Genomic DNA, 14382 nt, shown 5'->3' with positions numbered 1-14382 from the left:
GTATGGCACAAAGTCTCTTTCAACTTGGAGCTAGCAAGAAGTGTCTCCAAAGAAAATCCTCGCTCTGCTTACAGGAAGAGAGAGGGATGAATCCAAACTCAGAGAGATAAAATAGCTTTAACTGGAGGTGCCAGAGGAAAGTGAGATATTTATGATTTTAATATGATTTTTTTTACAACAGAGTGATGGGAATATAGCCTACAGAAAAACAAAGTGCACATCCCAGTTTCTCCATCTAGGCAGTGTGTTTCTCTGCAGTGCTTGCTTTGTTTTGGCTGAACATTTGCATAGTAGTGCTCTCGCGCCCTGATTCCACCGCTAGCGCTGCCCCTCCCTCTCTTTTCTTCTCTTCCTCCCCCTTTTTTTCCCTCCGACCGCTTACTCGCTCTCGCACAGCCTCCGGAGCTGCTCTGTGGATGTCTTGTGGCTGGAAACGCAGCTTGCGCAGGTGTGTGGGGAGATCTCTATCTCCATGGAGAACAAGAAACGTTGTCCTCGGGAAAGAGTGTAAATGAAGCTCTCACCATCTGTTGGAGGCTCTCAGCCAGCTGTGGATGGATTTCTTGGGATTTATCCTCCTAAAACAAAAACTGAACACAATATTCAGCCGAAAAACTGCAGAAATTCTGATTTCAGAGAACGCCTTCGAATTCAGAATACGCCTGATTTCTTGCATGTGTTGATACCTCAGGAGATATCTGCCAGTGTTTTTGCGGGATGTTTTAGTCATTTTCATGATTTCGGGCTACTGGGAGTAATGGTGAAGTAACTGATTTTATGGTTCATAAATGAAAATACTCTTTCCTACTTTATCGAACGTTGGATTTAAGATTAAATCCCTGAGGACAAACAGACACGGATTGGGTATACTTTCTCCTGGCTTGTCGATTTCTGGATTTTGAGCGCTTCTTCTTTAAGAAGGTGTGTGTAAGTGAGCAGTATGGGCAGGCAGGTGTGCTGAAGTGCCCGTGTGTCTTGACATTCTCTCTCTGGGAAGATGTTGGGTGGCTGGAGGTTGGCAGACTGGCAGTCCTGCTCTGAGACCCTCATCCGGGGTCTGGCCTCAGCTGCCTGCCTCGCCCTGTACCTCACAGCTCTCTCACTGGGCATCGCAGCTGGATCGGAGACCCTCGAGAGGACACGTGTAACACACATCACCCATGGAGGCAAGAACCTCCACACCGTGCCTATCACTATTAACAGATCACCTGGGTCTCTGCGAGCAGGACATGGTGGGTAGCAGCGTAACATTATGGAGCACAAACACATAGAAGGGCATTTGCAATGCTATATTTGTTTCTCGTTCAGCATCTCCCATCCTAGATCTTACTAAGATTAGCCTCATCTCTCAGTATCTGCATCAGCACATTTCTCTCTGGATCAGATTATAACACATCCATAGAGTCACATAATGCAACCCAGGCTTAGATGGAACGGAGTTATGTGAACATTTGAGCTGTTTTGATGTTTTGACTTCTCATCACAGTGGCACCAGAAAGAATTTGAACACTTTTTTCCTGTGCCATTAGATGCAAAAAAAAATCTAACTTTGTGGCATCTGCAAACAAATTATGCTTGAGATCCTTTCTCAAAACTAAATTCTGAGCTATACTTGCATTTCAGCTGGTGTCAAATGGATTTTAAGCAGAGATATGAAGTCCATTTATACAGTTCACACAGTTACCCTAGTAAGTTTATTACATAAATTATGACACTTAGAGGATAAATGCAGAAGAAGTGTGAAATTAGTTTTGAGATGTCTGCAGGGATGATGCTATGATATGATATGACTGTGACTGTCAGAATATGTGCATTTTTGTCCTAGATTTGCCTGTTTGCACAGACTGACACACACACACACACTCATTGTAAAAATGCACACATCTCTGAGTAACATGTTGTGCTGGGGTGTTTAGACATGCAGTAAGCTGATTGGACAGAATTGTTTTAAAGTCCTGCTGAAATGGCAAATCAACCATTTAAGTCACTCCACTGGAGTCTGTTTCACATAATGGTTTTTATACTAAGCTAATGATATTTTCGTTCCCTAACCCTAATGCAGCCCCTAAACGTAACCTTCAGAGTTTTCTTTCCAAAAGTCCAAAAGCATAAACTTGCTACTAGTATTATCAAAATAACATTTCATAAGTTGGAGTTAATAAGTTAATGAGTCCAGACTGAGTTAATGAGTACAAACACAGCTTTACATTATGGAACACTTTAATTATATATATATATATATATATATATATATATATATATATATATATATATATATATATTTATTAAAAAACAAAACAAAAAATCACAACAGTAACAGAAAATGACAACTAAATTGTTCCTTTTATGTTCTGTGGAGCTGAATGCAGTGGATTTCGTGCGGTGGATATAAACACTCGCAGTCCAAAAGCCCAGTGCTTCACTATCCAGTGACAGTCACATATAATGAACATTTTTATATATCTCATTTATTGGTTTCTTTCATTAAACAATCGCCAAGAATAATGCATTCTGTGCTGTTGATGCACTTAAACTATACTTCCCTTTATTAAGAACATAAAAAAAAAAAACTTAAATGCTGTATGTTCTGTCATTATACTGTCATGGTTTAGTTTCTCTTTAGTCCTCTTTTGCCCTTATTTGGTTCTTCCTGTTCTTGTTCCCTGTTATTGGTTAATGATCGTTTAGTCTTTTCACCTGTGTTCCAATTAATTATCCAGTTTGCTCCTTTGTTCTAGTTCCTTTATAAGCATTCAGTTTAGTATTTGTCCTTGTCTCATCTTGAAGTTACATATATGCAGCTACCTGGAGTTCTCTTCTGTTTCATTTAATAAAGTTGGATTTTTGTTTTGCATTCCTCGTCCGCCTGTCTCCTTGGGAAAGCATACCGTGACATATACAAAGCAAGTACTATTTCTGTTGAGCAACACTCATTCATAAAAAAAAAAATCTCATTATAGAGCCTTTCAAGGAAACAAACAATAAGAAAAGAATTACAACGCCACTGTGAATGTCTGGTCCTGAAGCACTTCTGATTATTATGTCCCACAACTGTCAAAACAAATTGAGTAGTGCATTCTTTTTGAGTCTAACTACAAGTGAACAATGAAGCATCATTACTGGCTTTTTAAATAAGGCAACAAGGTTACTCCAAGGACATCAAATGTTTGCTTGAAGTGATTTATCCAGATGTGTACCATTATCTTGTGGACGCTGAGTGCCTAATATCTGCTGAGGGTCACTATTGAGCGCTTCCTGCTGTTGTTTTGAATAAGCTTGACAATGCAGTGAAAATGTTCCAGGAACAAAGATAGCATTTCCCAAAGCAATAAATATCGTTATGTGCATCTGTCTGTGCTGGGAAGTTGTGATTTATGGAAGGCGAGCAGTAATTTGACTGAAGCAGAATAAAATCAGCGGATATGCTCTAGTTAGGCGTGTAGGATGGGTGAGATGTTACTTATTGAGTTTCTTGAGGAGGTTGAGCTGGTTAGCAGTGTCAGCGATGTTCTTGTACCTAGAATTCAACAGGTTGTTTTTGCTGCTGTGCTTTGTAAACTTCTCTGTGATTATCCAATGTCATCTCACTTGTTTCTAATGTTTGAATCCTTCAAGTTTCAAGATTCAAGTTAGTTTCAAATTTATATAGCACATTTAAAAACATCAAGCACAGCTGACCAAAGTGCTGAACAAACAAAGACATAAAACACAAGATAGCCCACAGATTCATACCATAAATTCACAGTGAATTAAAAGCCAAAGAAAAAAGATAGGTTTTAAGAGATGATTTAAAAACCGTTAAAGACTGTGCCGATCTGATATAGGCTGGAAGGCTGTTCCACAACCTAGGACCAGCAACCGCAAAGGCTCTATCCCCTCTATGCTTTAAGCGAGATCTGGGGACAGAGAGAAGTCTTTGATCACCAGACCTCAAACTTCGAGTAAGGTTGTAAAGATAAAGTTGGTCAGATAAATAGCTCGGTGCCAGATTATTTATAGATTTAAAAACGTAGAGAAGAATTTTGAACTCAGTTCTAAAATGCACAGGTAACCAATGTAGCGATTTCAGAATAGGAGTAACAGAATCAAATTTATGTTGTCGTTTGAGGAATTTAGCAGCAGCGTTTTGAACTAATTGGAGACGAGCGATGGAAGATTTAGAAATGCCGAGATAGAGAGAGTTGCAGTAATCCAGGCGAGTTGTAATGAGCGCATGCATAGCAATCTCTGAAGTTTTCACAGAAAGAAACTATTTAATTTTAGAAAGAAGGCGTAGCTGAAAAAAACAGGAACTAATAACCGCATTTATTTGTTTATCAAATTTAAGACTCTGATCCCAGAAAACACCTAGGTTCTTAATACAGGAAGAAGTAAAAGGAGCAAGGTAGTCCAAATCAACACTTCTACCTGAATTTTCACTAGATCCGAAGACTATAACCTCTGTCTTTGATTCATTCAGAAATAGAAAATATGATGATATTATGAGAAAACCATGTGTTCACTTCATCCAGGCAGGCAAAAAGAGATTCTAGAGCAGCATGTTTATTTCATTTCAGAGGTAGATAAATTTGGGTATCATCTGCATAGCAGTGAAATGATACACCATGCTTTCTGAAAATAGAGCCCAGAGGAAGTAAATACAAAGAAAAAAGAATTGGTGCAAGAATAGAACCCTGCGGCACTCCACAGGAAAGTTTAGCAGGCAATGAAGAGAAATTGCCCACTCTGACAGTGAAACTTCTATTTGTTAAATATGATTTGAACCAGCTAAGAACAGTTCCCTGGATGCCCACAAAATATTCTAGTCGAGATAAAAGAATTTTATGATCAACTGTATCAAAAGCCGAGGTCAAGTCTAACAGAATTAGGACAACAGAGTCACCAGAGTCAGTCGCCAATAAGAATCCTTCAGAAGATATGCAGAATGGGAGGTACTATAGCACTGCTAGGAACAGCACTAAGTTTTACAAGCTATAAATAAGACGATCCTGGTGAGACAGCATTATCTATTGGCAAAAAGGGGGGCAAAAATACCTGTAAGAAGTAGTCAGCAATGTCACTGCTCTTTTTTTCTGCTGATGCACAATCCGGCACCTTGCAGCGGTGTAGCGGTGCGTGAGGAAGCCGCGCTCTAATCCACACTAATAGGATTGTGGGGGATTCACCCCACCCCCCCGTCTTCTCAACACATGTCTGCAAGCTTTCACCACTGCTGGCAAACACTGATAATATATACAAATGTCAAAAACACCCCCAAAACTGACTCAAATTTATGACTCTAGTAGCATAAATGTCAACTACATCTCTTTCAAATCAACATATTTCCTCTGTTTGTGCATATTTGTACATATTTCCATATGTTTTTGTGCAGGTTAGGTATAATTTAGTTTTGTGTTCTACTGTGTTTTCAAACCCTTAGAATTAAAAAGGTTAGTTCTGTTTGTTTAAGGCATCTACATATAAATATCCTTTGCTATTATAGGCTAAGCTACATTTACCAGTGCACAGATGCAAAAAAAAAAAAGGAACCCTTTGGAATTGTTTGTATTTCTACATAAGTTACTCATAAAATGTGGTCTAAATGTGATCTAAATCAAAGTAAAATATAGACAAACACAATGTAACTAATAACACAGAAATAGTTTTACTTTTCAAATTGTTATTGAAGATGTCCAAAAGCTAACTTGAGACAGATGTTTCATTGAAGGAGAGGGGGTTGGAAGTGTAGGTTGAACAGCTGCTCTGCTCTTGCAATAAAGACACACATAGTATAGTTCTATTCAAAAGAGATTGATTCGTGTCAACAATGCTTTGGTTCCAACAACTTGTACATGACCTTAGACAATGCATTTTAGAGATGTACAAAGCTAGGGTAACCATACATCCAATTTATCCCAGACATGTCCTGGTGGGGATTTCTAAATTGCCTAACATGTCCTGGTTTTGGCTTTATTTTCCTATTGATGTGCTCTCTACAGTCCTCATACATATCATATTTAGGACCATTCTCTGTAGATGCCTCTTTCTCGCATTCCATGATTGGTTGATTATGTTCACGTGATTATGCCTGCATGTTATTGGTCAACCTGTTTTGCAGTTATTACCTTCAGAAAGTATGAAAACAATAGCAAAGCAAAGCCAAAACCATTTTAGGCAATTTATAAATCCTGACCAGGACATGTCCCGGAAAAAGTGGATGTATGGTCATGCGATCAAAGCTGGTAAAGGCATTGCTAAAGAATTGGGTGTTCATCAATCTGTACCACCAAATGTACGGCAAACTGAAACAGATTTTTAGAAAAATATAGGCTCAAAATCATCCTCAACTTCATGCAAGTCTTTCAAGCAGCTATATGAAACATTTAGTTTTACAAGTCACGTGGCAGGGGACATGGATATCAGCTCTTAATCAGCTCCCTAGGTCATGAATCAATATACCGTATACATGAATTCAGGCACTGGCAAGGACTTTGATTCACTACACTTTGGGACACTGATGACTCAGTTTCCGCCAACATAACCACAGTTGCGTAGGCTACGTCTACAGTAATCCGTCTACCTTTTCTATGAGTTTTGGTCTTGTGTCCAGACTGAGACAGCGATTTTGTCCTGTAAAAGTGGAACTGTTAAGATGCTCTCCCAAGTGGATACATTTAAAAATGCCATTTTCACATTGTAGTGTGGGCTGTGAAAACATGTATTTGAAAATTATGACGCATGCTTAGTCATGTACCGATATCTATGTTTATACTGGTATTATGCTTATGTGCTATTCACTTTAGCACTGTTGCTGTAACTTTGTACTCTCTTCATATCACAGTCCTGCAAATATTACAGAAGATGTACTTGAAATTGCTGTCCTGCACTAAAACATGAGGGCAGTTGTGTTTTAGACCACACGTATAATGGTCACTAATTGTGACCTGGACGCAAGATATTTTGTGCGGAAAGCCCTTATACGGAGATGGTCTGGGCATGTTTTATGCAAATGACTAACCTCATGAACATTACAATGAGGCAAAGAACAAATTCATGTGCATATGCACATGTTGTGAATTACGCATTAAAGTTTTTGTGAGATGTTCAAATGTTTGTATAAATACGGATAATCCACACAATTATTATCCTTACATCTATTTTTCCACCCTGTTTTCTTGAAATGCTGTGCATTGCCTTCTTTTTTTCCACTTGACTTCCTCTGTGTGATTATTTCTTCTTCTCTCTGTGCTCATCTGTGGTAATTGGAACTGCTGTTGAATAACACATTTGTTGACTTTGACAAAAAAGATGAGAACATAAATGAAAGAAGCCACAAGTTTTTGATATATGCACTTACAAATGCTTATTAGCTAAAGTATAGAATTTCCAGTACTAATGATGTACTCTAATTACAACCAGCATGTTTTGACTACAAAGAACCAGGACGAAAACCCTAGAATGCATAAAGAGCTGAAAGGTTGTGAATTTTGGATTCTTTTTCATTCAAGTCATTTTTCACATCTTATTCTCCTGCTCTCTCTTTATCTTTCACACACATGCACACAAACAAAGACATTTATGTGAGCAAAAACTTGTTAGTGCTGTCTTGCAATGCTATCATCTAAATAGTTTCGCTACTGAAAATCAACTTGACATTTTTCAGCAGCGAGGTGTTAGCACTCTTAAACTTACAGCTTTGCTATAATTAGAGAGACACGACTGCCCAACACTGCTGAGCATGCACACATCTATCTTGCTCTCGCTTTCGCTCTCTACAATAACTCCATTGCAATGGCTAAAGCCTCTGTATTATGTGTTTAAAAGGTGTTTAAAACCTGACGAGGTCACTAACATTCAAACCCTTACAGACAGACGGAGTCGTCAAAGAGATGATCCTAAAACATCTTCCAACTCATGACCCTAAAACACTCACGACAGACAGCGAGAGAATATACACACACTCACAAAGTCAGGGAGTGAAAGAGCAAGAAAAAGAAAGAAATTAAAGCTGCAAGCAGCATTGAAAGCAGGGCTCTGAACCGGTTCAAGAACGAAAACCGGAAACAAACAAAATTTTCAAAGGAACAGAACCAGAACCAGAAACTAAATCAAATTTTATAGTTCCGAACAGAATCGAAAATTTCAAATGGCTATTAACTGGTTACATCCTAGTACATCCCTGCATCTCCTTCTATTCTATTCCATTATATCATCTATTGCACAACTGTTTATTGATTTTTCAATTTATCGTTCATTTTTAAATTTTTTTGTTATTTTGTTACCTTATTTTTATTGTCTGTGTGTCGTTGTTGTCTCTGCGAACTGGAAGCTTATGACACTAAAACAAATTCCTTGTATGGGCAAGCATACTGTCAGAGAGTCACCGCAGTCTCCACCAACGACACTCACCAGATCCCAATCCCCTGATTTCTGATCATGAGCCATCTGGAACTCACAGACCACTATAATTAACTCTTTCGATGCTTTCTCTTCCCACTTCAAGGAGGTCTTCGGCCTATCCACCGGCTCGCTCTCCATTACTGACCAACTCATCCGCCTCCGTCAGGGAGATTCTTCGGCCAGTGACTATACTCTGCAGTTCCGGACTCTGGCGGCCTCGTGTGGATGGAACAAGGCTGCGCAACTCACTTCTTACCGTCAGGGCTTGGATCCACAGATCAGAGCCCAGATGACAATCTATGATGACACTGTCGGTCTAGAGAGCTTTATGCAGAAGGCTGTGTCTACAAACATCTCATGGCTTGTCAGCCGGACATAACCGCTCATTCTCCGTCCTCACCAGCTGCCTGTCCTCCGGTACCAGAACCTATGCAAAGGGATACTAATCGCCTCTCACGCACTGAGCATGCTCGACGTCTCCCCACAGGGCTGTGCCTCTACTGCAGAGTTCCGGGGCACTTCATTCGGGTGTGCCCCTCTCACCCCTCACACCCAGCGCTGAGTACCCTCCAATTGGAGCCTGCTATCTCTACCCTACCACTGCTAATGGTACAACTGCTCATCCCACATCATTTCATTTCAGTACCCGCCCTCGTGGACTCGGGATCCTCAGGCAATTTCATCTCACAAGCCCTCATAAAACAGCTTGATTTACCCCGCCAGAGACAGCTGAAGATCAAGACCATACAGGGAAAACCGCTCTGGCGTGGGCACATCAAGTTCCGGTCTCCGCCGATCACTCTGCAAGTAGGCTGTCTTCATCAGGAGAGGATTTCCTTTCTGGTACTGGAGGGACCCACCGTCGATATCATCCTGGATATCTCAACAGTCCCCCGAAGTCAGATGGGATACCAGTGAGATCCTCCGATGGAGTAAAACCTGCATCCAAAACTGTCTCTCCAACATCCCTGTGCCCCTGGTTAGTAACCTGAAGCTCCAAGTTCATTCCACCCTGAACCTCGTGATGTTCCGACGATCCCATCTAACTACCTGGCGTTCCAGCATGTGTTCAGCAAACAGACAGCCACGAAGTTACCACTGCACCGGCCACGGGATTGTGCCATCGACCTGCTGCCTGGAGCTATACCCCCTGTCCATCCCGGAGCGCAAGGCGATGGAGGATTACATCAAGTAGGTTCTCCAACAACAGTTCATTCGCCCTTCCACCTCTCTGGCGGCCTCGAGCTTCTTCTTCTTGGGCAAGAAGGACGGAGGCTTGCGGCCCTGCATCGACTACCGGATCCTCAACGATCACACTGTCAAGCTACCTTATCCTCTTCCCCTGGTCCCGGCCGCCCTCGAGGAACTCCGTGGGGCCCTGCGGAGCGCCTATAACCTCGTTCATATCTGGGAAGGCGACGACTGGAAGACGGCGTTCATTACCCCCTCAGGCCACTATGAATATCGGGTCATGCCGTATGGCCTTTCCAACTCTCCGTCCGTCTTCCAGGGGTTCCAGGGGTGGTATTGCCATATTGCACGCGCCAGCACCTCACGCGCATACAGACACAATATTTTGCAACATTGCAGCCTGTTAATTATCAAAATAAAATGCAGTGAAAGAAACATATAAAAAGTTACACTGTTCCGTTGTACAGTCTGTTGTGTTCAGTGTGACCACTGCTTCATGTGCTGATATAGCCGATGTGAAGGATGATGTCGATGTGAATGAAATACAAAGGCTAGGCTATTACATAATAATATTTTAGCATCCAGATACGTTGTGAATATGGAAACATTTGGATTTGTGCCGAATGAGAGAGGTAGGCATCAGTTTCACCTTAAATTAATTTGTTTTTGGATTGACGTTTGGATTGATGTTCACCTGATTAAATCTCTAGGAGGAGTTCATTAAAATACAATGCCTGAAAATGGCAAAAATTATCATTTGAATGACAAAATAAAAATTTGCAAAGAAAATTTAAAATGACTTCCTATAGGGTTTCGGATTTTTCTCCAAGAGACTTTTTTGTAGGTATTGGTGTGATACACGTGTCTACCAATTTTCATACACGTACGTGAAACGTAGCGGGAGGAGCACTTCATTGAACGTGAATAGGTGGCGCTATCGAGCCATTTTGCCATATCGACTTCTGAAACCTATATCAGACGTAAATGTTCGCCAGTTCTGATGCGTGTGCAAAGTTTCATGACTTTCTGAGCATGTTTAGGCCCTCAAAAATGCGATTCATTTTGGAGAAGAAGAAGCGGAATAAAAATGATAATAAACGGATCAATTCCAAGAGGGTCCTCGCATCACCGGTGCTCGGGCCCTAATAAACAATCACACAACTGTCACATCATCTTCATATAAGGGTTGGGCAACACATTTTTCACATTATTTATTTATTTATTTTATTTTATTTATTTGTATCTGAATTATATTGAAAGTTTAAGAAAAGCCACTGTTAATAAAATTGCTTTGTTAAATTCAATAAATGCATGATGTTTACAGAGCCAGTAAGTAATTGTGTTAAACAATTAAAATCTCAGTATTCAACAAAAATATTCATGATTATGAATATTATTATAGATATATTGACATAATTGAGTGGTATAGGATAAGGATGAGGTATATAATCCTTGCATGTGTTGTGGTCGTAGAGAAGTTCTACCTATCTATCTGTCTGTCTCTGTGTGTGTGTGTGTGAGTGTGTGTGAGTGTGTGTATACTGTATATATACCGTATATATATACTGTATATACTGTGCATATGCTATGCATTACAGTGTGTGACTGAACACTCTGTTTGTTTGCACATCTGTGTCTCTTGCAGCAGGCACCACATATATATTTGGGAGAGACGGTGGTCTGATAACATACACATGGCCACCGAACGACCGGCCAAGCACTCGAGCCGATCGGCTGGCGCTGGGCTTCAGTACTCATCTGAAGGAAGCTCTACTGGTGCGAGTGAACAGCTCCTCTGGGTTAGGTGACTATCTCAAACTACACATTGTAAGTGGACCATTTCTCTATTTTACATAGTATTTTATGGAAAATAAAAAAGTGCATTATATTATTATACTAAAAATGTTTTAAAGATGCATTTATTGCTGTACTAATTTGCACAAGAGAATTAGGCACATACAAACACTACCATCTACAGATCTAAACAAAAGTTTAAAACAAGTGAGGCAAGAGATTTTTTTACAGTTTCATGCTTATACTGTCTGAAACCACTCTAATGCTCATTTATTTAATATTCACTACATAGTGAATGCTATGTGAGTGTAAATGTGTGATTTCAGACTCGACTGTAGACAGTGCTGTGCTATGTGCATGATGTTATATTGAATGTGGTATTTACAACTGTCCACATCAGAGACAGATGTTACCAGGTGTAAACTGACACACAAAATACTGTTAACACAAGCAAATGCTTTAAGCGAAATGCATAGACACATTCACATACAAAATTGTTACAGCAGGAAAAAGTATTCATACACACAACCACACACACAGTGACTTGCATGGGCACATGTGAAAGTGTCATTGGTCTTTAGTGCTGCAGTGTAGCACTGTATCAGGTCAACTGTGGCCTGCAGGTGAATGTGGGTTTCGAGTGTTTCACCTCCGCTATAAATCAGATGGCAGCAGGGGCACATCTGAACAGATGCATAAAATAACACACACACACACACACACACAGCAGCACACATTACACTGAACACATGCAACAACACACATACTGTAACTGTCCTTACACTGCAAGAAAAGTGAGTTTATTTATATATAACCACAGACAAAAGAAACAATATTCTATCTGCTCACCACATTTACATTTATTTATTTATTTACTGTAAATGCTTCAAAGAGACTTATAATGTATGTAAGTCTGCAATGTTTTAAAAAAAAAAGTGCAACAAAAGAGTTAAGGAGGCAATAGCACTACAAAAACCTGACAATATAAAGAGTTTCAAACCACATTGTCTAGAAGAATACAGGCTATAACAGGGAGGGCTTTAAGAAATCAAGAAAGCATAGAAGTTTTTTTTTTCTTTTGTCATCTCACACAAGAGATGAGTTTTCACATGCTTCTTGAATATTTTCAGGGATTCATCTGTCCAGCTGGGAATCTCATTTCGCCAGCAAGGAACAGTGAATGAGCAGTGAATTATTATGGAAAGTGATTGTATCACGGGGCACTGCTTTCTCACTAACTGCAGGCCTCTGGAGAGAATGTAGACTCATGAGAGTGAGTGAAAGCATCAAACATCAGAGCCTTGAACTTGATGCAACCTGTAATTGGTGGACAGTATAGATAAATAAAGAGCTGTTAAGTAGGGTCGCTTGATCTCATTAAAGACCAGTCGTGCTGCTGCTCTCTGGATCATTTGTGGAGGTCCAGGCAAGAAATGACAATGACAGCATACTCAGTTTAAAAGGGCTTTATCTTATTAATGTTATGCAGTGCAAACCTCCATGCTGTCTTTGTAATGTGGCCTTTGAAGTTCAGATGGTTATTTGGATTTCTGTCTGATCTGCTTGGGACTATTGTAGGTGATCCTACTGTGCTACAAGGGGCAGTCGTGCCCTATTGGATAGAGAGTTGGACTTGTAACCCGAAGGTAGTAGGTTCGAGTCTCGGGTTGAAATGGTTTATAATAGGGATGCATGATATGAAAAATTTTAACCGATACGATAACTGTTAATTAAGTCCTTCTCATGGCCGATGCTGATACCGATACTGATAAATTCATATTTTTATATTATAATTTTCATATAATCTGCAGTTTGTGCACCCAGGAGAATACAAAATCTAAGATTCATTGATTAAACTGATATTTTAGTAGCTCTGGCCTAACTATAGCAAACATCAGTCCTGACTCTTCAAATGTTTTTTATTTTTTGTGTAAGGCACCACAATACTTTGTAACAGAAATGGTTTAACAGAATTATGACAGAACTATGGTTTATCTGCAATTAACAACTCATTAACAACAAATTTATATTCAAATATTTCATGCATAAAGAAATGCATATATTCAACGTTTTTAGTGCACGAGGATGAGAAAGTTATATAGTCTTTAAGCAGTGTCGGGAGTAAGGCGTTACAAAAGTAATGCATTACAGTAACGCATTACTTTTTGCTGTAACGCAGTAGTGTAAGGCATTACTAATACATTTTCAGTAATATTTTACTCGGTACATGTTCAGTAACGCTTGCATTACAACACACTTTTAGCCCAAAATTATTATTATTATTATTTTAAATTTAATTTAAAGTCGGGCTCCTACTTTTTTATGTCCCTATATTGGCTTCGGGCCAATATTACCATCATAGTTCAGACGCGGGCCAGGCCTCGGACCTGTTTTAGGCTTCTCCTTATCTTTATATTTTAGACATCCATCAATTATTGATGAAAAAAAATTGCCGCGCTGGTGGAAACAACATGAGTCCGTGGTGCCGCGACTGTCAAGAGTGGCTCGACGGTGTTTAGTGTCCCGCAGCAGCAGCGAGCCGTCAGCACAGCTGAAGAGTTCTGCCTTCAAATACACCAATAAAGCAAAAGCTCCAGCAAAAGTAATTACCATGAATGTGTCCGGGGGAAATAGTAAGGATTCGCCATCTCCTCGTTAGACGCGCCTTTAGAGAGAAGTGAATCTTCACGGATAACGATTGTATTAAATCGTTTTTGTTTTCGTTTTTATTCATTTCGTTAAGTAGCAATTTAAAGCTTTCTTTAGATATATTTATCATGTCTGTGAGGCATGTATTTCGGTTCATTTTTGTGAACGAACGACAGTCGCGCATCACAGATCAGATTTAATTTATCACCTGAGGGGAGTGAGTCGAGCTGACTGACAAGAGTGAGGTGAAAAAGACAAGACGATGGCAGAAGAGTTTCAAAACCAAATGTAATAGCGCCTGTTTTAAAAATATTTTTGGATTTTGAAAAGCCTGTTGACCTGCCATTTATCTAAGGTGATATTGGAAGG

General features: G+C 39.8%; 1 protein-coding gene across 8 annotated transcripts in view; it reads left to right on the top strand.

The window, feature by feature from the left end:
* The window catches only part of LOC306883954 (neurexin-1a-like), a gene marked incomplete at both ends in the record, with an annotated part of 389273 nt that overhangs the window by 139462 nt on the left and 235429 nt on the right, over window positions 1–14382 (top strand). For all 8 annotated transcript variants that reach the window (XM_079439502.1, XM_079439505.1, XM_079439504.1 and 5 more), the window contains one exon: window positions 11216–11397. In XM_079439502.1, the coding sequence (XP_079295628.1) occupies window positions 11216–11397 (182 nt within the window). The remainder of the gene's footprint in view (window positions 1–11215; window positions 11398–14382) is intronic.

The sequence above is a fragment of the Barbus barbus genome (assembly GCF_936440315.1).
Source record: "Barbus barbus genome assembly, chromosome: 18".
Classification (NCBI taxonomy): Eukaryota; Metazoa; Chordata; class Actinopteri; order Cypriniformes; family Cyprinidae; genus Barbus; species Barbus barbus.
The sequence above is the reverse complement of the archived record's forward strand: the minus strand, read 5'-3'. Positions and strand labels throughout refer to the sequence as shown.